The sequence below is a fragment of the Coturnix japonica genome, chromosome 28, assembly GCF_001577835.2.
Source record: "Coturnix japonica isolate 7356 chromosome 28, Coturnix japonica 2.1, whole genome shotgun sequence".
NCBI lineage: Eukaryota > Metazoa > Chordata > Aves > Galliformes > Phasianidae > Coturnix > Coturnix japonica.
In genome coordinates this window covers 2,766,719-2,791,954 of record NC_029543.1, presented here as the reverse complement: position 1 = coordinate 2,791,954, position 25,236 = coordinate 2,766,719, and the positions used below count along the sequence as shown (strand labels likewise).

At 49.1% G+C, this 25,236-nt stretch overlaps 3 protein-coding genes across 3 annotated transcripts; 1 reads left to right on the top strand and 2 right to left on the bottom strand.

The window, feature by feature from the left end:
• Positions 1-20: 20 nt before the first annotated feature.
• Positions 21-9,334, bottom strand: CERS1 (ceramide synthase 1). Its single transcript, XM_015886112.2, is given in 8 exon segments — positions 21-127; positions 485-633; positions 1,161-1,173; positions 1,175-1,297; positions 2,216-2,377; positions 2,733-2,913; positions 3,514-3,673; positions 9,043-9,334. Coding segments are annotated over 8 exon segments (1,053 nt in total). The 5' UTR covers positions 9,265-9,334; the 3' UTR covers positions 21-84.
• Positions 9,335-11,298: 1,964 nt separating this feature from the next.
• COPE (COPI coat complex subunit epsilon) lies at positions 11,299-16,365 on the bottom strand. The gene is made up of 10 exons (XM_015886119.2): positions 16,200-16,365; positions 16,034-16,096; positions 15,119-15,219; positions 14,801-14,953; positions 14,308-14,361; positions 13,934-14,015; positions 13,048-13,203; positions 12,722-12,790; positions 12,196-12,270; positions 11,299-11,650 (listed from the first exon to the last, which is right to left on the bottom strand). The coding sequence occupies exons 1-10, from the start codon at positions 16,323-16,325 to the stop codon at positions 11,603-11,605; spliced, it is 927 nt and encodes a 308-aa protein (XP_015741605.1). The 5' UTR covers positions 16,326-16,365; the 3' UTR covers positions 11,299-11,602.
• Positions 16,366-16,484: 119 nt separating this feature from the next.
• On the top strand, positions 16,485-21,995 carry DDX49 (DEAD-box helicase 49). Its single transcript, XM_015886111.2, has 13 exons — positions 16,485-16,636; positions 16,728-16,851; positions 16,920-17,005; positions 17,653-17,774; positions 17,870-18,057; positions 18,199-18,339; positions 18,661-18,736; positions 18,856-18,932; positions 19,426-19,523; positions 19,885-19,959; positions 20,129-20,217; positions 20,612-20,683; positions 20,980-21,995. Exons 1-13 carry the CDS (start codon positions 16,522-16,524, stop codon positions 21,154-21,156), a joined length of 1,440 nt encoding a protein of 479 aa, XP_015741597.1. The 5' UTR covers positions 16,485-16,521; the 3' UTR covers positions 21,157-21,995.
• Positions 21,996-25,236: the final 3,241 nt, after the last annotated feature.

Sequence of the window (25,236 nt, the reverse complement as noted above, 5' to 3'; positions counted from 1 at the left end):
TGTGCCTTTCATTTGCTGGGATTGAGCGTAGGGTCCTGATCTGGGTCAGTCCCCAGATCCAGCCAGGCTGCAGCATCCACACACTTACAGCCGCTTGTCTTTCACAAGTCCGTTCTTCAGGTGCATCCTGTGAATGAGAGCACAGCAGACAATGAGCTTTGGCCTCTGCACTGACTCTCCCTCCTTTGCTCTCACAGATCATTGCTGAGGTCAGACCTGCCATAATAGGCTCATTAAGGCAGTTTGAGACCGGTCCCCTGTCAGTCAGACCTGCTCTGTGGGATCCAGCATCTCACCTGACTTTGTGCCCCACATGAACAGCAGATGCTGCTCGAGGAGCAATAGAACACATAGAGCCAGTTCTGCCTGGTGAGGAGGGGAAGGGAAAGGTGAGGATTCAATGGTGGATGCTCTGAATGCTGCTCCATGATCTTCCCTTCTCCCACCCCAGAGGAGCTGCCCATGTCACCACCTGCCCACGCACCCTTCTTTCAGAGCATCAGGCAGCTGGAGCCCACTCTCTTTCTTCTTGGTTGCAGTGGTTTTCTTGCTGTCCTCCACATCATACTCACGCACGTCATTCACCTCATGCACCTGCCCCATCAGCACCTTGGCCACAAACAGGACGATGTACTGCAGAGGGAGAGACAACGTCAGCCATCACCTCCAGACTCAGAGCTGTTCCACCCAACCCAACTAGCTCCCATTTGCTGCACGGGGGCATTCCTCTGCAGCTCCCATAGGGGTGGCCAAAGCCTTGGGATGAGCATTCCTACAAATGCCATTAACTGATTTCATCACCACCACACAATGCATTTGGTTACCACCCAGCCCAGCCCATGGCACAGCTCCACCCCTCCCCCAGACCCTCAGGAGGTGCCTGTAATCACATCCCCACCTGCCCCATTGCCAAGGACCCCCCAGGCAATGACAGCCTGTTACAATCCCTTCCCACGGATCCCCAAGGTGAGAGACAACATTCAAAGTTCCAGCACCAAGGGGCCCCCTGGGGGCACAAGTTGCCCTCCTCCCTTCCCACTCAACCCCCCCCCACACCTGCAGCTCCCATAGCTGCCCCGGGGAGGCAGGCAGCAGGCATTACACAGCAGCAGCTGAGGCAGGAGAGGCAGCGTAGGGGTTGCTGAGCTTCCCCTACTCACCAGAAACCAGTAGAGTGAGGACAAGGAGCAGAGCATTGAAGAAGAAGTAGAAGGGGATGTTAGGAACTGACTGGAGGCTGGAGTAGCAAGTGGCGTAGAGCACCTTGAGGGGAAACCAGTAGAGACGGAACCAGAACCTGCCAGGGCAGAGGGAGCAGGATGGGATTAATGGCCCCAGAGCAGCTTCCTCCAGCACAGCCTCCCTTGTCAATTCCTCTTGCAGATGGCAGCCCCTGCCCCCGGCATCGGATTTGGGTTTAAAGGCCTGGTTCTAGGACTTCACACAGGCACCCTGTGAGCAGGTACATTAGTGAGGGCACTATGACTATTGGCTGAGCACTAAAGACAGGCCTGAGCAATGGCTTTCTCAGAGTAAAGGCAATCCTACAGTGTCAGGCTTTCTCAGCTGGATGGGGGAACAGCAGAGTCTAATAGCTGGAAGGTTTGCTTAGTTCTGTGCAGCCCTTATTTATGAGTCAAAGCCTTCCTTGCTCTCCTCCCCCTCGTATCGATCATTCCTGTTGCCACCTCTGCTTTTCAGAGCAGCCTGCAGAGAAGGAGGAAGGAGACAAGGGGATGCTCCAGGAGCATCAACCCGTGAGTCATTTATCTATCTATCTCTGCTCTTCATCTTTCCCTCCTGCCTTTCCCCCTAGAGGAGCAGCAGGGCTGGAATCTGGGACAGGCCCACGTCCCACTTGCTTCTTCTCCCCCCCCCCCCCCTAAATAAAAACCCACCAGAAAATAATGTTTATTAATGCTAAAACCAAACGAGTGGGAAAATGGGAACAGTTCCTCCTCCCCTGGGGTCATTTGTCATGCTGCAAGAGAAATTTCACAGGCACTTCTGTGGTGACAGACGGCAAAGTGACTACAGAAGGATTCCAAGCCCAGCATGGGGTCAAGCTCTGCGGGAACCTCTTCCCAAACAGTTTATAGCAACAACTGGTTCCCATGCACACACACCCAGCAGGCTGTACCCCGGGGGGGTTGCAAAAGCTGGCAAGGATAGCTGGAAATGGGATCAGGGCTGGGTTATAGACAGACAGACTCACCAGCTGACACTGAAGGTGAGGCAGCCAATGTTGGAGATGACGTCGTTGAGCCGGTGATAGACACCCCCCCGGTGCTTGAAGTAGACATTGAGCTTAGTGAATTCCAGCTGCACGTCATTAATATCATGCAGGAAGAGCACGAGGATGCCCACGTTGTGGTACCTACAGGAAAGGGGAACAGGGAGGGAGGGAGATTTGGACCACCGGGTCTGTGTTAGCACACACTGCCCACCATGCTGTAAGCAGATGGGCTCTGTGAATAATGCAGGATAAGGCCTGGAAAGGCAAAGTGTGGCAGCATATTGCAGGGCAGGTCTGGCACTATGCAATGGTTTGTTAGCTCTGGGATTGCTGTGGGAGAACAGGGTAAGCTGTAGGAAGAATAACATGGGGCGAGTCCCCCAGTACATGTTCATGAGATGAATGAGAGCACAGAAAGGCCACAGCCTTAATGCACACTGCCCAAGGCTGGCACAGGTACAGCACAGGGGGACAGAATGACAGCCGAGGCTCTCACCTGAACACATAGGAGAAGGCTATGAGGGTCAGAGCGACCACGTGGTGGAGCAGCATGACAACAGAGTCCTTGCGCCATGTGTCCATGTAGGCGGTGGCGTAAATGGAGTGTCCATAGAAGCTGCACTGCAACAGGTAGGCGATAGCGATGTCCGTGGGCACATCCATGCCCTTCTTCCAGTCTAAAATGGGATAGAGACACTCAGGGTGAAGCCAGAGCCAGGAGCACAGAGCTTTCATCAGCATCAGAGAGACAGGAATGCTAACAGTGAGGATCCAGCAGCAGCCAGAGCTGCCCCGGGTGCCTGTCAGCACTCAGCTGTGCTCAGCTTCCACTCAGGACTTCCCAGATGAAAAGGAGGTAAATGCTGGAAGACGACCCAGCCATCCTGGCTGCCAGACTCCTTTGGCATCAGACCCGTTCCCCCTTAGGGCAGAAGCCTTAATTTACTTCCTTCCTACTCTAATTCCTCAACCCCTCTTTCCTCCATAGCCAAAGGTGTCCCAGACCCAAAGACGTATCCCAGACCCAAAGACCCATCCCAGACCCAAAGACCCATCCCAGACCCTGCTGTCTGCAGCAGCCACTAGGTGACACCCTCTCTGTAACAAAGCAACAGAGACAGTCTGCTCTGCACTAAAACCATCACAGAAAAGTGAATGTTGGGGGGCTTGGTCTGAGAATTTCTCTCCCACCAACTCCAATTCCCCCATTCAATTCAGGTTTCCTATCAACCTGGACATCCTAATCCACACCCTCTTCTCCCTCACTCTTACTGTACCATAAAAGACAGACGGCGGGTCGTAGAAGAAGGGGTATTCAGTGCAGAAGAGCAGGTAGAAGCCATAGGACCAGGATATTGTGTAGAAAAGCAGCTTCCAGGCACTCTCAGGCATCTTGGCAGCATCTTTTGGCTGCAGTTTGCACCACTCACCGAAGGGCTGCAAGGAGAAGGGAGAAATGTCACCACGTGGAACCCAGCATCCCTAAGGGCCTCCAACACTGTGCACAAACCAAGGACATGAGCCTCATTCTTTTGGGCTTCTATACAGCTTTAGGCTTTAGAAGGAGCCTAATACAATGTTGGAGATTCATGCACTCAGCCTTGGCCATGTTGGAAAGCTGCAAAAGCAAGAGCCTATAGCAGAGGAGGAGGAAATCCACAGCATACATCCCAGGGTCTGGGCATCACTCCATCACCCCAGCTCCAGGAGCAAGGCTGACCACAGCTTGCTGTTGCAGAACAGAATCAATACAACTGTAATAAAATCAAGTCCCATCTGCATAAGGAAATCCAGTTGAGGAAGCTCTAACAATACCACCCTACGCATTTGGGCTTTGCAGAGCTGCCAGGTCCCAGAAAAGAACCTTTCAAGTGAGGAAGTGATGGTTTTGCTGAGTCCTGAATGCAGCTGCTGCTGCTTTTCAGCCAGTGGGGTCACAAAACCCTCTTGCACAGCCAGCACTGTGGGGAGCAACCCTGCATGTAATGTATGTAGGACTGGGGCATTGCTCCTCCTGCTCCATCACCCCAGGCTCACCCACATCCCCAGCAGCTCTTCTAGCTGACCTGTGGTTTGCAGCACCCCTCCTGCTGGTCAGGACTCAGAGACAGGAGGTGAAGCCTCCCCAAATAAGGCCAAAGTGATGAAGGGGAGGATGAGCAGCTCAGTGGATCGCTCAGTCTATTAAGAATGAAACTTTCTCACGTCGAGTTCCCCACGATGCTGAGGATGATGAGAGCATCGCTCCTCTGATACTCACTGCTTTGCAACAGCAAGAGAGGCCAGGGACTGCTCTGAAATCACAGCATTAAACAGTTCAGCTCCCCAGGAGTAAAACAAAGGACAGCGTTGGCTGCCCCAGCTCAGATCATGTGTGTTCTGCAGGATGAGTGAGCGCACCCTCAGCTCAGCTATGGCTCTCAGCACTGATGTTTTCCCTCAGTGGCAGCTGAGCAACACCAGACACCATCTCTGCTTCTAATCACGAGGCTGACAGGGCCCTACCAGCCCCAGCAGCCTCCACCCGGCTGCAGCAGAGCATCACAACATCCAGCAGGAACTGTCACTCCAGAAACAGAGATAACACACCCCGAGGCCCCGGGGGGGGAAGAGGAGAGCTCCACTGGGAGAGATAAGACCCGAGATGAAAATAAAATGCTTGCAAAGTAACCATACCCTGCCCCAGGTCAGCACTTTCTGCAGCCTGTGTTTGGCTCCTTGATGCTCAAGGGCTATATTAAGGCTCCAGCTGTCCCCATGCAGAGGCTCGCCTGGCTTTTAGCCCCTCTCTGTGTCAGGTTTTCAAAGGACTCCACTCTCAGACTACAAGTGCTTTGTTCTGAGCTTTGAGCTGGGAAATTCCAACCTGGAAGCAGCAGCAGCCCCACAAATGCTCCGCCAAGAGCTGCCCACAACCCCTGCAGCCAAAGAGGGGCAGCTCCGGCCTCCCCGGTGCATCCTGCATTCACAGCGTGGCTGAGAACATCACTGCTGCCAAAGCTTCTTCCAGCAGGAGTCACGGCAGGAAAAAGAGAAGGAAGCTTGAAGGGTGAATGAATAATGCAGAGACAGAAAGTCCTGAGCCCAGAAAGCATCAATTATTTGTATCTCCATAAAGTGGAGCAGAGAAGCAGCTCAATGCTTTGCTATGGCAGACCTTTACCACTCTTGCACCCTTCATTAGGGACTGGATTTAGGACACAGGGCTCAACCCCACAACCCTGTTGCAATGGGGGTGCTGTTAATCACCAGCCAAATCACTCAGCTGCATCTCTGCACCTCAATTCCCCACCTGGAAAGGCTGAAGGCTGCTACATTTCTATTCCAGGCAGGCTGAGTTGACGATAAGGACCATCACTCGTGGCACATCCCACTGGGAAATCCATTTCTGGATGCCTGGGCCATTGGCAGAGATGGTAACAGAGCATCAAAGCTGTCCTTAGGGCAGGTGAGGTGTGAGATGTGCAAGGCAGGAGATGCCCTTCCACTACCCAGCTGTCATTGCCATGGCAATAGCACGGAGATGCTTGTTGCTAAAGGCAACCGGTGCTGCTGTGGGAGCCGTGGATCTGGCTCTGGCTGAAAGGAGCCCAAAGCTCTTGGCAAGTGATGTAACGGGGCTGCTCTTAAAGGGCGACCAGCTCTTCCTCCCTCCTCCACGATACTCCCCCACAAACCTTCACAAGAACCTTCTGATTCACTCGTCAAATTAACGGGAAACAGGGTGGGAGGGCTGTGCCAGCTCCCACACGCTGCCTGGCATAACCTGGGGGGGGGCTGGGAAAGAGCACAGCAGTGGGTGAGAGCTCTTTCCCCCATGGAGAGAAAAGCAACAGCAGACACCCCCCCCTCTGGAGACCCAACGCAGCTGCCAAACGGGGGCTGAATAACCTTCTCATGCCTGAGTGCTGACACAGCAGCACAAGGGAGGGCAGCCCCCGCTCTGAGACCTGCAGCTTCGCTCCCGGGGTGAAGAAAAGGCCCATTGTTGTGGCTTCCCCCCCCCCTTGAGCTGCCACGGTTTGTGCTTCAGATGCTGAGCAGAGCACAGCGGGATGAGCCGGGGAGGTGGGTGAAGAAGAGCCAGCAGCAGGGGTTGCTCTGGGTTCTGCTCATTTCCTTCCATTCACATGCCCTGTTTCTGGGCTTGGAAAAAAAAAATACAAGTCTTGACAATACTGTAAAATGGAGATAAATAACATAAATCACTAAAAGGAAGAATAGGGAGCATTGCCTTCCAGCTTCCACATCAGTGCTGGGACTACATGGTAGCACTTACCTTGAAATTCTGTTTTCCAGAGCCATTTTACAACATGCTCAATACTTTTCCTCGCAGAAGACACTGCAAAGTCCTACACATTATTGACAGTGAGGCAGCAAGTTGGCCATTATCTGCAGTGTCTGGGCCCAAACCAGGAGGCATTAATCACTGCCATTACAGCCAGGGGGGACCTGAGAGCCACCAGATTCACAGGCAGAATGGAGCTTTCATTGAGAACAGAACACATTTGGACTGGGTGCTGCTGGGCTCAGCTGCCCTGCAGGATGCTCAGCTCACACAGTGATGCTCAGGTCGCTGCTTTTTAATCCAGCTCTCAGATCCTGCCCTCCCATCACCCATAGAAACTCCACCACGTCTTCAAAGCAACGGTTTTGTGACAAAGGTTCAACGCTGCTGTGGGGAGAAACCCAAGTGCTGCCCTCCTGCTCCCACCAAGCAAAGCAGGGCAATGCAAACAGCACAGGAAGAGGCTTTAAGGCTCTGGTTTCACAGCGGAGCAAAGCGAGGTGCAACGCACGGTTCAGGCTTCAAGGTCTCACGGTGAGAGTCACTTCCTCTGCAGACACACAGAGTTACAACCTAAGCAGCAAAGATCTATTATTTATAAGCAGGAAAGTAGCATTCTACAGAGTGCATCGAGTTTTAGAACTGTATTTCAGTTCTGGCAGGAAAGTGAAGGCATTCAAAAGGAGGAAGGATGCTCTGAGTCTGCACTGGGAGGCAAAGTCCTGAACGTGGGAGAAGTTTCCTCCCCCAGAGTTAAACAAGAGGGTTTTCCTTTCTCATTGACTTGGAGGAAGCCTCTTGCTGAATGCCCCGCTGCCCATATAGAACACACACAGCACAAACCCATCTCATACATCTGCCCAAGGCCACAATGTCCAGCTTCTCCCATAGCGAGTCCAGCAGAACAAACAGAGAAATGCTTCAAGTTCTTCCATTAAAAGCAAACACAATTGTCTCTCACTGCTGCCACCCCTCCACCTGTCTGCTGGGAGGAAACTGATGCTATCACACACCCGCTCACCCCTGCAGCACACGCAAGAAGTGGCTCTGATGAACCTTCCTTGCTCCTCTGCAATTACAAACATGACCCACTTCTCCCTGGGAACAATACCTCAGCATTGCTGCACGCTGCCAAGTGTCCTCCCAGGGCACCCAGCGGATTGCACAGCTCCAAGAGCTTTATTCTCACACTCGCTCTGTAAAGCTGAGCCTTTTACAAGGAAAAACTGGAGCACAAAGGGAATACATCCCATTTGTTACAGCAGACCTGTCGTTACCTCCAGCCTTGCTCAGCCCAGAGCTCCTAAGCACCTCATGCATCCCAGACAGGGCTGCAGGGAACAAGGGGAAACAGCCCTGCACAGAAAGCCAGCCATCAGCACTGACACCCTGCCTAACCAGCAGCTTCCAATGGCTCCGTAGGCCTTGGACTGGAACTTTGCACAAGGTCAAGCTCCAGTTCTAAATGGATAAGTAAAATCAACTCTGAAAAGCAAAGGGGGCCTCAGCAACATAAGTCCTGATAGCCTCATTACATGATGCAAGGTAGCTCTCCTTAATCTGCCCATATAGACACAAGGAGCCCTGAGCTCCCATCACTGCTCAATGGGGAGATGAGAGCACAGCTGAGAGCTGAGCACTCCCACCTGACCCACCACCTTAATTCTGTTGTTCCAATCATCTCAAGGCTGCAGGGATGGCACCGCAGAGCACACAGCACCTCACTGGGAAGGCAAAGAAGAAGAAATTGCTCCTGCTGGGACCGAGCCATCATAATGAAGCACAGGGTTCATTTCATTACGGATGCCTTTTGCAGCGAAATAATAACAACCAAAATCAATCGGGATTGTTCTTCACCCTCAGGGAAGTCCCGTTCATTCAGTTCCTTACAAAACACCGCACTAACAGGGAGGGGATGATGGGCTGCAAACCCACCCGGTGGCTGAGCAGGTTGGATGGAAGAGGCTGGATGGAAGCATCCCCAATGTTCTGAAGGTCAGCCCGGCACTGCAGCACGCAGCCATCCCCACCACCACCAGGGAAGGGAAGCTGGGAAGGACATTTTTCATGCAAACCGCAGCTGATGCTGAGAAATGTGGCCGTGTCCTTCCCCCTGCACAGCCTGAGCCGTCAGGGCACCTGCAAAAAATAACCCCCAGCCCCCAACCCGACCCCAGTGCACAGGGAATAGGGATAAAGCAACGGGACCCCCAGCCCAGGGGATGCAGGATGCTGTCCGGGGTGGTTCCGCTCATTCAATGCCCCCCTCGGGGCACACAGGGGATTTGTCCCTATTTTTCCCTATATAACGATCCACTCGGGCTCCGCAGAATTAGAACGCGGAGAATTAGAATGAGCTCGGGATGGAGCCGCGCGGGGTGGGGGGGGGGATGGAGGACCGGCTGCTCTGCGCAATGAGGATTCAACCGCAGCGAGAAAAGCAACGATCCCACGGGGCTTTATCTCAATGCAGCCGCCGGACCGAGCTCCCCACGGAACCGCAGCCCCCGGTACTGACCCGAAACACGCGTCGTGCGGCGGCGCGGCGCAGCACGGTCCATCCCAGCGCGCACAGCCCGCACAGCAGCACCTCTCCCCAACGCAGGTTCGCGTTCTCAGCCCACGTTCTCCTCGACAGCTCCCAGCCGCAATCCGAGCAGCCCCGCACTGCGGCGGCCAGGCTGCCATAACCGCGGTGCAGCAGCTGCCCGTAGCCGGGCATGGGCTCGTAGCCCCGCATGGCGCTCAGCGCCGCTCGCCCATGGCCCAGCCGTGAACAGCGGCACCGCGCATGAGCTGCGATGGGGCGGGCCGGCCCAGCCCCCCCCCTCCAGCCGCCGTTACCGGGTCCTGGAGCCGCCCCCCGGCCCGTCCGGTGCTTGTTAATTAGAGGAGCCGGCTCACGACGGGCCTGGAGATGGGAGATGAATGAATGAATGAAGCTACGTTGGGATCTGTAAGCGATGCGATCGCTGTGTTTTAGGATGAGCCCCGACGGCAAAGAACCGCCCGCAAACATCGGGATGTCATTTGGCACCTTGTCATTTGGCACCTTGTGACAGGGCAATGGGAGCAGCTGAGCCCTGCAGATGGACATCAGCCACCATCAGCAACCCCAGCACCTGGCAACAGCATCCAGCAGAGCCCTCCACCTTCAGCATCCTGAACATCCATTCATTATTGCAAACAAGTCTCCATGCTTCTCCTTGTTCCACCTTGACACACCAGGAAGCTTTATCCTCTCCTTACAGTGCAAAGAAAGCAGGTGTTTCCACCACCCCATTAGAGTTACAGCAGGTGCAGGAGTTAAACCACGGGACTAAAGGCTTTGGGATAACGAGATGGACCTGGAGAAACACAAACCTCATACCCAGCCCTTATAACAGCCCTTTGAGATACCCAACATGGGCAGCCTGCATTCCAGCTGGATCATAGAACATAGAAATCATCAAGGAGCTCACAATTAAAAGCAATCGATGTGAAATGCTGACACAAAGTCTCTCCTTGCTGAGGAACCTCAGAGCAACGCGTTCTGCATCAGCCACCGAGCAGCAATTGGTGCCTAATGCACCTCAATGACAACCTGAGTGCAGCAGAAATACTCCCTACTAACCAGAAACAGACAAATAATCGCTCATAAATAGAAAACCCATCTATGGAACTCTATGTAAAGCGATGAGTTTGAAGCAATCTAAAAGTCATTGCTTTGCCCACAGCCATTCCAGCAGAGTCATTTCAACTTCTCTAATTGGTCTGGGGCAGCAAAGAGAAAACACAAACTCGTTCTTCTCAGAGCTCTGACCAACACATCCCCCCCCTCCTATTCTCACACTGACAGCGCTGGCTCCTACTATGGCACTTGCTTTTATTGTTTACGTTTTTTAAGTCAATTTATCATGGCCCATCAAGTGGGTAATGGCTGCCCTGAGCACACAAGCCCCTTTCACATCTCCCTCAGACAGCTCCACAAAGGAAACATTCATCCAAGACTGGACCACGAATAACCCCTCATTGAAAAGAGCTGCTCGCTAAACAAGCCAAGGAAAGAGACAACGAGCTCTTTCAGAGCGATCACAGCGAGGTGGGCACAAAGGAAATGCCAGTTGGACACATTTACAGTGTAGTATAAACCCCCTCTTCTGCCTCCCCCCCAAAAACGCTTCCCAAAAGATAAATTCAAAAGAGAAATCAAATATTAGAGCTCAGGAGGCCCCGCTGAGGGATCCAGATGGGATCTTCGTATCTCTGACACAACACAACCAACCAACACAAAGAGCAGCCTGAAATGCTGCACGGGAGTCCAAGGCATCATCACACGGTGCTCTATTATGTTCCATTACACGTCAGGTGCAACGACCATCACGTTTCTCAGGAATGACTGGGGATAAATAGACTTCTGCATGTATTGCAGGATGTACTTTGTTAAGAGAAAGCTCTAATGCTTTCCTGGCTCCAGGACACGAGATGTTGCATTTATCAACTTAAGATCAGGGCTGAGCCTGTTACAATTGGATTATTTCTATTCTGGGGAAGCTTTCCCTCTCCCCAGCAGTAACCCCTACAGCTGTGCATCCTTCTTCCGGAGGACGTTAACCTAAATGGAGTCATTATCAGACTGAAAGAACAGCCAGGACTCAGGATTCATCCACCAACCCAAGTCTGATACTTGAAGTGAACCTTCACACTCTGCCCCCATAGGTATAACATCCTCAGTACATGACATGGCTCAGAACAGAATCACTTCTGTTTACTAATTTACATTTCAGAATGTAAATTAAGGGGCACACAGATCCAGAAAAGGCTTTATTAGGAATGTTTAAGGTACAGTGTTGCAAACTTGATTCGTATTTTAAACAGTTGAAACCCCAAGAAAGCCACAACACAGGCTTTTTAGCTACCAAGTTCAAGTAGCTACACGTTATATACAGACTTAGCAACGCTCTCCTGCATTGCAAGACCCTGCCACAGTGAGTTACACCAGACCCAACTTGCAAAGGCCATTTTTCCATGTGACCAGAAAGGATCTGAATAACAACCCCACTTCCCAGGTACCATAGAGCAGCTCTGTTCCCCTCTCCTCAGGCGCTGGGGGCATATTGCATGGCCAGTCGGTCAAAGTCATTCTCCTTCAAACCAGAAACAAAAATATAATGAACTAATTTCAAACATTACTGAAAAATGTCATAAAACTTGCAGTAACTCTCAGCTATAGAGTTCTATCAACCAGGGCAAAATGAATTCTAAAAAGCAAACTGTCCACATCAGTTCTCTATGATTTCATTCTCCCTTCCCTGTTATCTTCCTCTGCCCATCCCCTCCATTCTTTCTCATCCAGAAGATTTTCTCTATTTAAGCAGTGTCTCAACCTAACAAACAAGTCTGTAATCTGGGTTAGATGGACCTCAAAGCATTTCTTTCCAGATGCCACCAAATTCAGGGTATACTTCATCTATATATGTCGTATAGATACTCAATCTGGATGTTGATCATTTCCCAATGCATCTCACAAGGGCTAGAAACATTGCTGGCAGTGGTTAGATGCTGGAGAAGGAACATGGGCCGACCCTTTCAGAACCATAGACATGCTTACTAGTAACAAATCCCTCTGCCCCATCCTCTTGTTGCTGTAAGTCATTATAAACTCAGTTTCATATCGCAAAATAACAAGTACCTTTGCCTGATACTCCTTTATGAACGGATGGTTTTTATGTGCATCCTTCAACTGTGACAAATAACGATTTGTAACCTGATGGGATGAAAAAGGGAGATTTAAATACTGAAATAACACCAAGAAAAGCCAAAAAAGTTTAAACCGATACTTCTATGACTTCGTTCTCAATGAGCTAAGAGCTGATTTCTTCAGCACCCTCAATGTTAGCAGCCCCATTTAAATCAGTAAGACCTTCAATAGCAGATTCAACAAAAGGAGAAAATCAAGCTCAGAACTTGGGAGATCTCTTTCTCCACCCCAGGTTTTCCTCTGAAGTACATACCCCTGTCTACAGACAGACTTTATTGAATACTGAATACCACCCCGCACCCCAAAACTCCAAATCTATTTTATTTTCTTAACACCAATCCCAGTGAGAACACAAGACTGCAAAACCCAAACGTTATCAGGCACAGTAGGAACACACAACCTGCCCCCAGGCAGAGCAGCCTGATCTGCTTCTTGAGTACCATAAAATAAGCCTCACCTCTGGTGGTTTGCCCAGGTGTTGTGACAGGACAACAAAGTTGATCAAGGTCTCAGGATGGCCACTATCCTGGAAAGAAAAACAATCACCTGTCTTTGTGACTTATCCCTAACACAATAAGTGTAACACCTGGCACTGCTGTGCAAGAACAACTGACGAGCCCGTAGCTCACTTTAATAGAACAGGTAGAGTAGAAGGCAGATGTTAATAGCAACCACTCTTAGGGACATTTTCATAAAGCATAATGAAATTCCTTGCTGTTATAGCCTCTATGCGTAAGAGATAGTTAGATTCAAGCCAATTTGCCAGGCAAAACCATTAAGTACCTTGTCCAGTGCCTCTTGAAGTACCCCCTCTGCATCATCCCACTTGCCCTGAGCCATATAGCAGGCTGCCTGCCCATTAAGCAGGAGGAGGGTGGAGGAGCATTTGTCTGCCATCTCTTGGAAGATGTAATAGGCGTCCTGTAACTTCTCACCACCCTGCAAAAGGACACAAGCATGCAGTTTCACTGTGTATTGCTAAGAAGGCTGTATTCTGTTTTTGTGGCTAAAGAAAGGGGCCAAGAAGTTAATTTGAAGGGTTATAAAATGAGCTATTGTCATTCACAGAGTCTCCTCTGAGAGATCACTGTAAGACTACAGATGAAAGGAATGCAAAAATATTAAATATTAAGAAGCACTTAAATGATCAAAAGATCAAGAAACATTTCAAAAGAACCACTTCAGAACACCGACTTAATGTTTGGAAGAACATTACAACGTAATAAAAGACTATGAAATGAGATCTTACAATTAAACCCAGGTACAGACACCTGGCTTTTCAAAACATTCCTGCTTTAGAAAGGTTTCAGATGCAGCAGCTTGCACTGATTAGAGGATGAATGTTTCCCTAGAGGAAAATAAGATCTTAAGGAAAACTCAGCCCCAGGTTACTGTTACTGTTGTAACAGGTTACTGCACGCATACCTTGGAGTTTACTGAATCTTAGGAGACTGGTTTCAAACACCTGACATCTGGACTTAACAGACAACACGTGTTTTTGGCTGATCTGAAACTCTTCATTACAATACAATTTCTTGCCAACCAGTTGCAGGCACCAAAAGAACAAGTTTAATGAGATGGTGGTAACTTGGTAAAAGGCCATCACAAACTAAGCACAGAGTCTTGTCTGAATGCTGTTTCTCAGATATCGTAGGCCAGGGATACTCACTACAGCCAGGTTCACCCAGGCAGTAGCCAGCTGAGTGAGGGTCGCATCTTCATCTTGCTCCTGCATCTTCTTCAGTTCCTTGCTGTGGATGCAAAAGTGGGAGTTGTGTAAAAGGAAAACAAGGCCTGTCTTAGTCCTCTAAGATGCAGACAGAAGGTTGAAGTTTCCTTTCTCAAGCTCTTTCACCTCAACAGAAAAACAACCATAGCAAACTAGTAAGGAGGCATAATTACCTCCTAATGTTTCACTGAGACAAGCTGTGGAAGAGCTCCTTGTTTTACTTCTGTAAGGAAAGGAAGAAATCCAGGCCTAGAGATTCAAACCCCTTTATGCTCACTATTCAGAAATAAAGTGACACAGACAAGCTTACTCACCGAGCCAGATCAAGCCTGTCAAGCTTCAGAAGAATCTGGATCATCATCGCCGTGCTGCAATGAATAAAAGCAAATCAATTGTAATAATGACGAGTTTTATCACTCCTTGTGCTTAGCACAGATACACTACTCATGCCAGGGCTATCTATACAGGCAGCCAACAAAGCCAGCAGAGCTCACAGCAGGACTCAAAGCAGGGAAGCTCCCAGCTGCCCTCCTGGTGTACAGCCATAGTACTCACTTCAGCAATTCTGAATCCACACAGATCAATAAATCAGATTCTTAAGTTTCACAAGGGAGCAATAGATTTTATACTGCAGACTGAGCACCACATCCATCACTACTTGAAAGGGAAACCTCTCAAGAGTTTCTCAATGGTTTCAAGGCTTTTCAGAGACAAGCCAGATCCTGGGCATTTCTATTACACCTCTCCCTACATGAGCGAGACTTTGCTAACACACACCGCAGAGAGGCCAGATCGAGTTATACTTACCATTCCAAACTTTCCCCTTGATGTAGAGTACGTAGAGCTGCATCAGGATTTTTGTCATGGAAATAGATTGAAGCAGCCATCAGCAAGAAAGTGGTATTGGTCACATCGACACTTTTTGCCATTTTTTTGTCCAAATCAGCAACAATTGCATCCCTGCAACAGTGTGGGTGAGGGAATAGAAGTGTTTAAAATGCCTCGCTATCAGAAAACCTACTTTTTTGTGGCAAAACCAAAGCCAGACATTATAAAAACCATATTTCTATGAACTCTTCACTTAGAAACTCGTTCTTTGTGAAACAAACTCATTTTCAGACTTACCTTTGACTCTCATTTGAAAGATATTCTGCAAACATCCGCACAGCCTGGAGCTCAGGACTGGCATTGGCTTTAATTTCATCCAGCACAACCCCATACTTTCTCTGTTAAAGGTAAAGCAGAAAACCTAGTGACTTGCAGAATCAAACTCTATAATCCAGAGATGGGTTATAAAGCAGGGACGTTTATTCCAGCACTGGGTGCAAGGGGGATAGCTCCACCAAACTTGCACCCCGACTTGTAAAATCATGACACAGATATAGGTACATCTAATACATAGTCAATGATTTCTCAGAATTCTAATACATAGTCAATAGTTCAGAATTCTGATCTATATTCAATAGTTCTTTAGCACACAGACTCCCTCTTGTTCTTATCAGGGGGATGCAACTCCTCTTCTGGTATTTACATTACCTGTTCTCCTCCTTGCCTGATGTCGTCCATGAGGTCTCACTCCTTACCTGCATCCTCCCTGCTCTCCCAGGCCCCTTGTTTCCTTTACTTGTTACCTTTAAGTTTCCTTTATTTCTATAAACTACCTTTAAGTTTCCTTTACTTCTTTCTATAAGCCACCTTTAAGTTTCCTTTTCTTACTTCTACAAACCACCTTTAAGTCCCCTTTATTCATTTCTACAAACCACCTTTAAGTTTCCTTTCCTTGTTTCTATAAACCACCTTTAAGTTTCCTTTCCTTGTTTCCATAAACTCTTTAAGTTTCCTTTGCTTCTTTCTACAAACTACCTTTAACTACCACCTTTTAACCTCCCTTTATTCTTAATTCCAGCACCTGTTTCCTGCTTCTCTAGTATTTATTACTCAGTTGTGTTTATTACTCGGTTGTGTCGCATTGAGCTCAGGTTCATACCCTGCCCTACCTGAGCCCTACAGTCACATCGTGCTGCTGTAAATCCGACCCACCTGTGCAATGTAGGACCTGAACAAGAACACATCCCTCTCTGTTTCCTTCTCGGGGTTCGATGGCTGGAAGGAGAAGAAGAAACAACAGCTCCATTAAGGAACCTGGGCACTAAACCCAGGAACCTCCTAAACCCAACATGGGTTTAACCCCGTTCGATACCCCCACCTTGATCCGCTGTGCCTCGTTGATGGCGGCCTGGTAGGCCCCGATGTAGAAGCTGTTCTTCACGTCGAACAGCTCGTCCCCCTCCCCGCTCTGACCAGCTGGACCCGACCCCGGCCCGGCCGCCATTTTGCCGCTCCGGACACGTCTCTCCGGAAGTAGCTGAACCCCGAGGGCTGCCGGGAGCCGCCATGTCCATGAAGATGTCAGCTCCAGCCAATAGCCACGCGAGAAACATGTTACGTCACTACGGCGACGGAAGCGGGAGGCAGCCAATGAGAACGCGAAGGAGGCCGGAAGTCAGTGGTGTTAAGGAAGGAGCAAGATGGCGGCGTTCCGGGAGCTGGGTTTGGCCCCGTGGCTGGTGGAGCAGGCGCGGCAGATGGGGCTGAGCCGCCCGACGGCCGTGCAGGCCGCCTGTATCCCGCCCATACTGCAGGGTGAGCCTGGTCTCTTGTTCTCCCTTCCTTGCAGTTCTCTATTATCCGCCATCGCTCACGTTCTTTACTTTGGGGGGGGTCTCCCGTGTAGGCCGCGACTGCCTCGGCTGCGCTAAGACGGGTAGCGGGAAGACAGCGGCCTTCGTGCTGCCGGTGCTGCAGGTGTTGTCCGAGGATCCCTACGGCATCTTCTGCCTCGTTCTGACGCCCACCAGGTACGGAGGAACCCATAGGGGGGGTCCCCTGATGGTGTATCCCCGCTTAGCGCTGCCCTACCCCGCAGGGAGCTGGCCTACCAGATCGCTGAGCAGTTCCGTGTGCTGGGGAAACCGCTGGGATTGAAGGATTGCGTGGTGGTGGGCGGCCTGGGTGAGTGAGACAACACAGAGTGGGATGTGTCCGGTTCTGGGCTCCTCAGTACAACAAAAGAAAGGGATCTCTGGGAAAGAGTCCAGCAGAGGGATACAAAGATGGTGAAGGAGCATCTCCCCTGTGAGGAGAGACTTAGGGAACTGGGTCTGTTTAGCCTTGAGAAAAGAAGGCTGAGAGGGGACTTGATCCAGGTTTATAAATACCTGAGGTGTGGGAGCCATAGTGGTGAGGCTGGTCTCTTTTCAGTAGTGTGTGGGGACAGGACTAGGGTTAATGGGATGAAAGTACAGCATAGGAAGTTGTGCATGAATGTGCGGAAGAACTTCTTTACAGTGAGGGTGACGGAGCACTGGAACAGGCTGCACGGGGAGGTGGTGGAGTCTCCTTCTCTGGAGATAGACCTGCCTGGATGCCTTCCTGTGTGATATGGTGTAGGGAACCTGCTTTGGCAGGGGGGTTGGACTCGATGATCTCTAGAGGTCCCTTCCAACCCCTACAATTCTGTGATTCTGTGGCTGGGGGGGGAGCAGAATGACTCTTCATGTCTCCATGACCTTCCTCTGTAAGGCTGGTGTTTTCCAGCCACGCACATTCCATGTTTACGAGGTTCAATCTGTAACACAGCAGCGTGTTTCTCGCTGCAGACATGGTGGTTCAAGCCCTGGAGCTCTCCCGCAAACCCCACGTTGTCATTGCGACGCCTGGCAGGTTGGCGGATCATCTTCGCAGTTCCAACACTTTCAGCCTTAAAAAGCTCAAATTCTTGGTAGGTTTTCCGCTCTTTTCAAATACTTTTCCCTCTGCTTTTTAAGGCTTTTGGTTTTGTAAGGACACTTGCAGATCTCATTTATTTGTGGCTAGATATTGGATGAAGCTGACCGGCTGTTGGAGCAGGGCTGTGCTGACTTCACTGCAGACCTGGAGGTGATTCTGGAGGCTGTTCCCGCACGCAGGCAGACGCTGTTGTTCAGTGCCACGCTGACAGATACACTGAATGAGCTGAAGAGCCTGGCCATGAACAAACCTTTCTTCTGGGAGGCTGCATCTGAGTATGTATCTCTGCTCTGCCACACGCAGCATCCTGCTTTTTCTCTATTATCTCATCTCCTTACTGTCTCTAACATCCCTTATGTTCCACTTTCTCTTGCTAAAGCTGTGGATTTTAGTGATTTACTGTCCCTTCCCAACAGGGTGCGGACAGTAGATGAACTGGACCAGCGTTACTTGCTTGTACCCGAAGCAGTCAAGGATGCATACCTTGTCCATCTAATCCAGACCTTCCAGGATGAGCACGAAGACTGGTCTATTATTATCTTCACCAAAACCTGCAAGTAAGTGGAATTTTTCCTAGTGATGGCTTTTGCTCTAGAGGTGCTTTTGTGACTCCCAAATTCGCGCTGTGCTGCTTTTAAGCTACCCTGGTGTTTGCTTCCTCAATCTGTGCTGTGATTTGGTACAAGAGCACCTTTTTTGAGCAACTTGGGACTGAAGGGCCACTCAGAAATGTAATATGCTAAAAGGTCAAGCTGCTTTTACTTCCCTGCAGCCATCTTTCCTTTTGCTGATGGGTGCTGGAAAATGGTGGGGAGGAGCTTTCTGTTTGCCTGATGTATTTTGATTTTTTCATTGTATTTTTTCTTTTTCCTTTTAAGGGAATGTCAAATCTTGAATATGATGCTTAGAAAGTTCAGTTTTCCTTCTGTAGCTCTACATTCCATGATGAAACAGGTAAGTGATGGGATAAGTGTGGGAGGTGGGTGTTTCTAGCTGGTTCCCTGAGCCAAACAGCCATCTGGGTCAGCTCCTCTGGGACACAGTGTCCCTAATCCAGGATTCTCCTTTTCCAGAGGCAACGATTTGCAGCTTTAGCAAAGTTCAAATCCAGCATCTTTAAGATTCTTATTGCTACAGATGTTGCTGCCAGGTAAGAGAAATCCACAGTCTCTGTTGTCAAAGGCCACAGCCCTGCTCTTAAAGCATCAGAATCACCATAGGGATTAGGGTGAGTTTAACAAGAGCGCTTTAAACTCTGCCCACCGAGGTAGGACAGGATTGTTCATTACCATTACAGAATATCTCTAAGCTGTGTTTTGGAGCCCATTTGCATGCAATGTAGTTGTGATCCTGTCTTGTTTTACTGCCTTAGGTGCGCATATTCTAGCAAGAGAGTGATTTCTACAGAGCTTAGTTTGTTCTCTTGGTTTAGGAGAGAATATCAAATGATGCGTATGGCAGGTTATCCCCTTTTGTGACTGTTGGAGGGCTGCATGAGATGAGAATCTGTCCTAGAATAGCTTAAGCTTATTAATAAGCACTCTGTTTATGAGAATATTTGGTTCTTGGAGAAAGCAAAGATCAGGAACTTAGCTTTTATGTTTTAAAATTATCAGCTTCTGTTCTCTCTTCCTGCATTGCAGAGGCTTGGACATTCCTACTGTACAAGTTGTCATCAACCACAACACTCCAGGCCTGCCAAAAATCTACATTCACCGGGTTGGCCGGACAGCCCGTGCAGGTGAGTGGGGCAAACTGCACCACTGCAGCTGTCTAAAACTGGGATCTCAGTGCTGGGGCTGTGCCCTGAATGAGTGTGAGAAGCCTTCACAGCAGCTGCAGTACAGTCTTTTCAGTCAGTGCCAAGTCTGCTCAGATTGCTGGCTCAGCATCGTGCCTTAAGATTGTGAGGATAGCTTATCTTGTGTCTGATCTGCACTAATACCTAACTGCTTTTTCAGAGCAAATAAAGACCCTTTGGATCATCCTGTCATCTTAATGTGCTGGGTTGACTCATGGAGATGGATGGAATTTGGCATGGGTTGGGCTTCCTTTCTCTCTGCTTGTCAGGATACATGTGTCACTATGTTTTCATCACACAGGTCGGAATGGAATCTCTATTACAATGGTGACGCAGTATGACATCCATCTTGTGCATGCTATCGAGGAGGAGATCAGTAAGTGAACAAAAAGAGCATACGCTTCATCCTTGTTTTAAGGAAATAGACCCAGTAAATGCTACATCTTTTACTATTCAGTGGAACTGTGTAGGTTATTTACTAGTTGAAAAATCTGCCCCTGGATTTCATAACCAACCATGTATGTAAATGTCTCATCCTGATTTAGAACTGAAGCTGCAGGAGTTTTCTGTGGAAGAGAAATTGGTGCTTAACATCCTTAACCACGTGAATGTTACAAGGAGGGAGTGTGAAATAGTAAGTGTGCAAACATGAAGCTCCTTTGTTCTCAGAGGATGGGAAATCTTAAGCAGTGAAGAGATTTGCTGTTGTCTAATATCAGGTTGTAGATACGCAGGTTTTTTTTTGAGCACATAATTGAAAATTTTTGTTCCTTTTTCTAATGAAAGCTCTGAAATATTTGCCATGGTTGTGGGGGTTTTGTTTGCATTATCTTCCCTAAGTTAGCTCTATTAGTGCACGTTTCAGAGCATTTAGTGTTGCTGAGTGTTGGGCTGGATGCTGGTAGCTGGGGGAAGGACTGCAAGCTACCAAGTGTGTGCATGCTGCTGAGATTCTGCTGACTGCTTTTCTCTGTGTCAACTCAGTGCTTGGCTACTGATCGCACTGCTGTGTTTTTTTTCTTTGACAGGAACTGGAGTACATGGATTTTGATGAGAAGAAAGAAATAAATAAGCGGAAACAAATGATCCTTGAAGGGAAGGTGAGAGTTGCTGCTGTATAAACAGTTTTGATCGGTAGCTGGTATAATGTTTATGATATGGAAAAGAAATGACAGCTCCTGCCTCACTGCTGTGATACATTTGCCTCTCCCCTTCTCTTTGGGGAGGTGAATTTTATCTTAAAGGACAACTGATATTGAAAAGTGTGTTGGAATAGTATCTGACTTCAGCAGCCCCCTCAGCCGTAGGTTTGAAAGCAGGGTGAACATCTAGCAAAGGTGAGGAACTGGTACTGTCCCTGTGCATATCACTACTGTCCTGCCATTTGCCATTGCAGGATCCAGATCTGGAGGAAAAAAGGAAGGCAGAGCTGGCCAAGATCAAGAAGAAAAACAATAAATTCCGTGAGAAGGTCCAGCAGACGCTGCAGGAAAGAAAGCAACTGCAGATGAAGAGGAAACTACAGAAGAAAATAGAGCGACGGAACAAACTGCATCCAAAGGAAGAGAAATAACATCCTTGGCCTCCCAGTGATGGAGGGAGTGTGGGAGCTCTGCTGGTTGGCTCGGACTGCCCTGATGCTTCTGCTCCTTTGGGAATGCTGGGATCCAAGAGCTTTTATGTGGACACTTTGACCTGAAACTAGTGTTGGAGAGTATGGGGAAGGTGGATGAGGGGAGAAGGGACGCTTTGATAAACTTGTCCCCATTACTTTCTGTGCAGTGCTGCTGGATTGGGCCTTTCCTGGCAGGCTCAGTCAATCTCCTGATTGAACGTACTCTTCTTCAAGAGTATGTTTCCTTCCTCTGGTAAAGGAGAGGCCAGACCAGAATTCTTGGTGCTGCAAAGGGAAATAAAGATCCACTCTGTCTCTTCCCTTTCAGTCATTTTATTTTCCCTTTCAAGGGCTGGTGCTTGCCACTCACAGTTGTTTATATCAACAGATTCTCCCCTGAGCCAGAGTCTAAAAATACTGTGACAGGATGAGGTCAGCCTGTATGTGTACCATGGTCCAGGTTTTTCTGAGAGGAAAATTCCTGGAACACATGGAGAGAGGTTGTGTTGCCCCAGGATCATCCATGCAACCTTGTAATAATTCTGCTTTATATGTTTAAGTTGCACTCTTGCCTCTGATTGTCTGCCTCAACTCCAGCCCAGCTTATCCATAGAGACGCAGTTTGCTCAGTGACCTGGGCTGCTGGGCACTCAGTTTCTGCAGATGATCAGTTCAAAACCCCGTTCAGGTTTCACCTTTAGTGCCTTGTTTAATGTTCAGAACTTCCTCTACTTTGAGACTGAAGAGCTGTTATTTCTATCCTCTGGCCAGCATCCAAATAAATAGTTCTGCAACAAGCGAGTGGATGTTTGACCTTCTTCAACACATGCAAGTGCTGTTGTGGGAGCTTAGAGGAAGGGAGCAATACCTTTTGTGGAAGAATGGTTTGGAGATAAAAATCAGTATTATTTCAAGAAATAGGCTGGATGAGTACTGAGCTTCTTGTAGGTGTTCAAGTCCCTTTGTGCAACCTGAGTCCAGCTCCTTTTCTGGAGGCACGCAGACCCCTATGGTGTTTTTGCCTGACTTGAGTGTGGTCTGTGCACAGTGAGGTCTTGCAGAGGAAATCTGGTATTTCCTTTGAGGAAGAATCCTACAGCGGGGCCACGTGGAGCATTCATACCGTGCAGGAGCACAGCACTGACAGGGACTTGGGAGGTACACATCCATCTGTCTGCCTTGTGGCAGGCGTGTGATGAGATGGGTGTGGTGCTCGAGTTAGGAGATGCCTGAACTGTATTACTGGCTTTGTCCCCTTGGGTGCCCTCCAGCAAGGAAAAAGCACTCCATAGTCTGCCTTGTATCACGGCTCACTGTCACTACTGGCAGCTGCTGCAGTAGCAGCAGCAAATAGGTTTGTATCAGGCTGATGCTTTCTGAATACTAAATGCTTCTACAGCCTCGTGCATGCTAATTTGTGGAGCAAGCCTGTTAGCTGCAGATTAAAGAGGCATCCTCTCTGGGACAGGCTGCTCTTGCCTTCTTGGAGAGGGTGCTGATGCTGCTTTTGAGTGTCAGTTGTTCCCCTCCTCCTCTTACAAACACTTCTTAACCTATCTGAAGTCTCTTTGCTTCACCCTGGTGGGGGGTTTCTCTGTTCATCTCCTTCCAGCAGAATGTGACATGTGGAGTTTGATCAAGGCTCTTGTCTTAAAGCTTTATTCAAAATTCCTTTTAATATATCTCTTGTCTTTCTTGAGCAGCCTTCCACGTGAAGGTAAGATGTGCTGGCAATAAGAGCTCTCTGTAGTGTTGCCTAGATGTTCTTGCTGTAGTCAAGTCTTAGGAGTGGCCAAGTAGAAAAAGAGACTGCTATGTCAACTGGGACATAGAAATAAGCCTTAAATTCCCATATTAGAAATCTACACCTGCCTGGGGTTAAAGGACATTGGGTCACAGTGATATTCCTGTATGAGCTGTCATTGCTGCTCTCCAAGAAGGATATTTTGTTCTGAGGTTTCCAGTGATCCCCCAAGAATATAATGACCTGCTTCTCCTAACAGGTGAGATTGTTTCCTGGCTGTAAATCTGCCCTCCTCTGTAAACAGATCCCCTTGTCTGTTTCCCCAAGCAGGCACTTGCATGTTCCCCTATAAGTGCTGTGCAAGAATTGGCCTGAGAATGGCTGTGTCTCAGCACAGCTGCAGTGTATGAGCTCCCCAGCTCTGGGAGGGTTTCCCTGGCTGAGTTGCTATGGGAACTCAATTCAGTATGTCAGATGCTGCTTTATCTCACCCAGATCGTGTCTGGATGCTGCATGTGGTGTTGAGGCATGAGCTGTGCCAGGTGTGTGTAGTGGGACGGTCCTGCTCCTATGCCATCCTGCCTTACCCTCCTGTCTTGTCCAGGTGTAAAACCACTGCTCAGCCCTGCTGCACCGAGGGTCTTAGCAAGCACGTGCACCTTCAGCTCCCACCTTGTTCTGGCAGTTCTGTGTAGCCTATATGCTGATGGGTCTGTAACCACGAAGGACTGTTTCGTGTGTGGTTTAGGAAGTATTTTACTGCATCAGGCAGGAGAGCTCTGGACCCCTGTGGCAAAGGAAAGACTGCTGTAATTAACGAGACTTTAGGCTGGGCTTCAGATTTATCTCTGCTGAGACAGTGGAGCTGCATTGGAGCTTATGTTTCAGCTTTGCTGCTGCTGGCTGCAGATGCAGCCATTTCCAGCTGCCAGCCAACGCATTTCCCTCTGACAGAAGATATATGCTGCCCAGAGGCAGCATTAGCCTGATGCTGCAAGGGTCTTCCCAGCATTACTGATTCTCCATCAAGCAGGATTTGCTGCCCTTACACTGGGCTGAACCATCTCATGCCTTTGTAGGGGCTGCATTTTTTGCACCATCTCCATGAGCATTTAACACAGCTGTGCTTTCACGTGGGTTCTCTGAGCTGTCCTGACATCTCGCTGGTTCAGCGTACACTGTCAGCTGCTGCTTTACCTTCCGATGTTCTTTGTGAACACAAGCTCAGCTGTTTGGAAAGCCTTAAAAAAAGCTGCTTAACAAGCTTTCCTACCAGAAACACACTTCTCCCCAGGGAGCTCTGCCAGGTTAGCCAGTAGATGGCAGTTTCTGTGCTCTGGACAAGCTGCTGGCTCTGGTCCTTGTTCAGAGGGAAACACAACACACGGCCTCTTGGCTGGATATTAAAGATTTAGTTTAAGAAAACATGGAAACAGTCAGGGAACAGGGTTGTCCTGTGCCTTGCTCATGCAGCGGGCAGGCCCCAGCTGCCCGGTGCTGCTAGCAGGATCATCCTGGGTCAGTGCTCATCCCCATCCCTTCAGCTCTGCTGATTGCATCAAGTGGTCTCTGCAAGCATCATGCAATTAGAGATCAGAGCTATTGTGTGCACTGCAATGCATTCACAAGCTGAACCGCCAGCCATCCTTCCAAATCCTCCCTTACTATTGAGGCCTAAGCATAGACTCCTGTTGTAGGATACCAAACTTCCCAGTGTCATTTTTGTATTCCCAGGCCCGAATATCATAAGCTGTTCTGCTTTTAGACATACTAGACCTCAGGAGGTGGCATTAATGTCAACAATTTGTAGACTCGGTGTTTTCATCTGCCCATAACAAGGTCAGGACTTCAGTATCTCCAACCAGTAAAGCTACAGGGAAATCACTCATCTCACATGTGCCTTTTTCTGTCTGTTGTCTGGCAGGATTTGAAACCCTGTTAGCTCGCTACTGGTGGAAACATAAGGCAGAGCCTAAAGACAGCATCCTCTCTCACTTGCTGCTTTACCAGCACTTGGGAATAATAAGGCTGTAATGGGATGAAGAGTGCTGAGGCAGAGAGGCTGCCCCGTTCTCTCTGGGGTGCACAGGTGTTACAGGCAAAAAAATCTGCAAGGTGGAAAACTTAAGAAATGGGTGACAATTCACATTTGTGGCAGCCTATGCAAATCCAAGTGACCTACAAGGAAAGTGGCTCCTGGAACAGTCAGTGCTGCAGAGCCGTTCCCTCCACACCCTGGGGACACAGATGATGCCATGGGGACAGAACTGATACAGCCTTCCATCCCCTTCAAC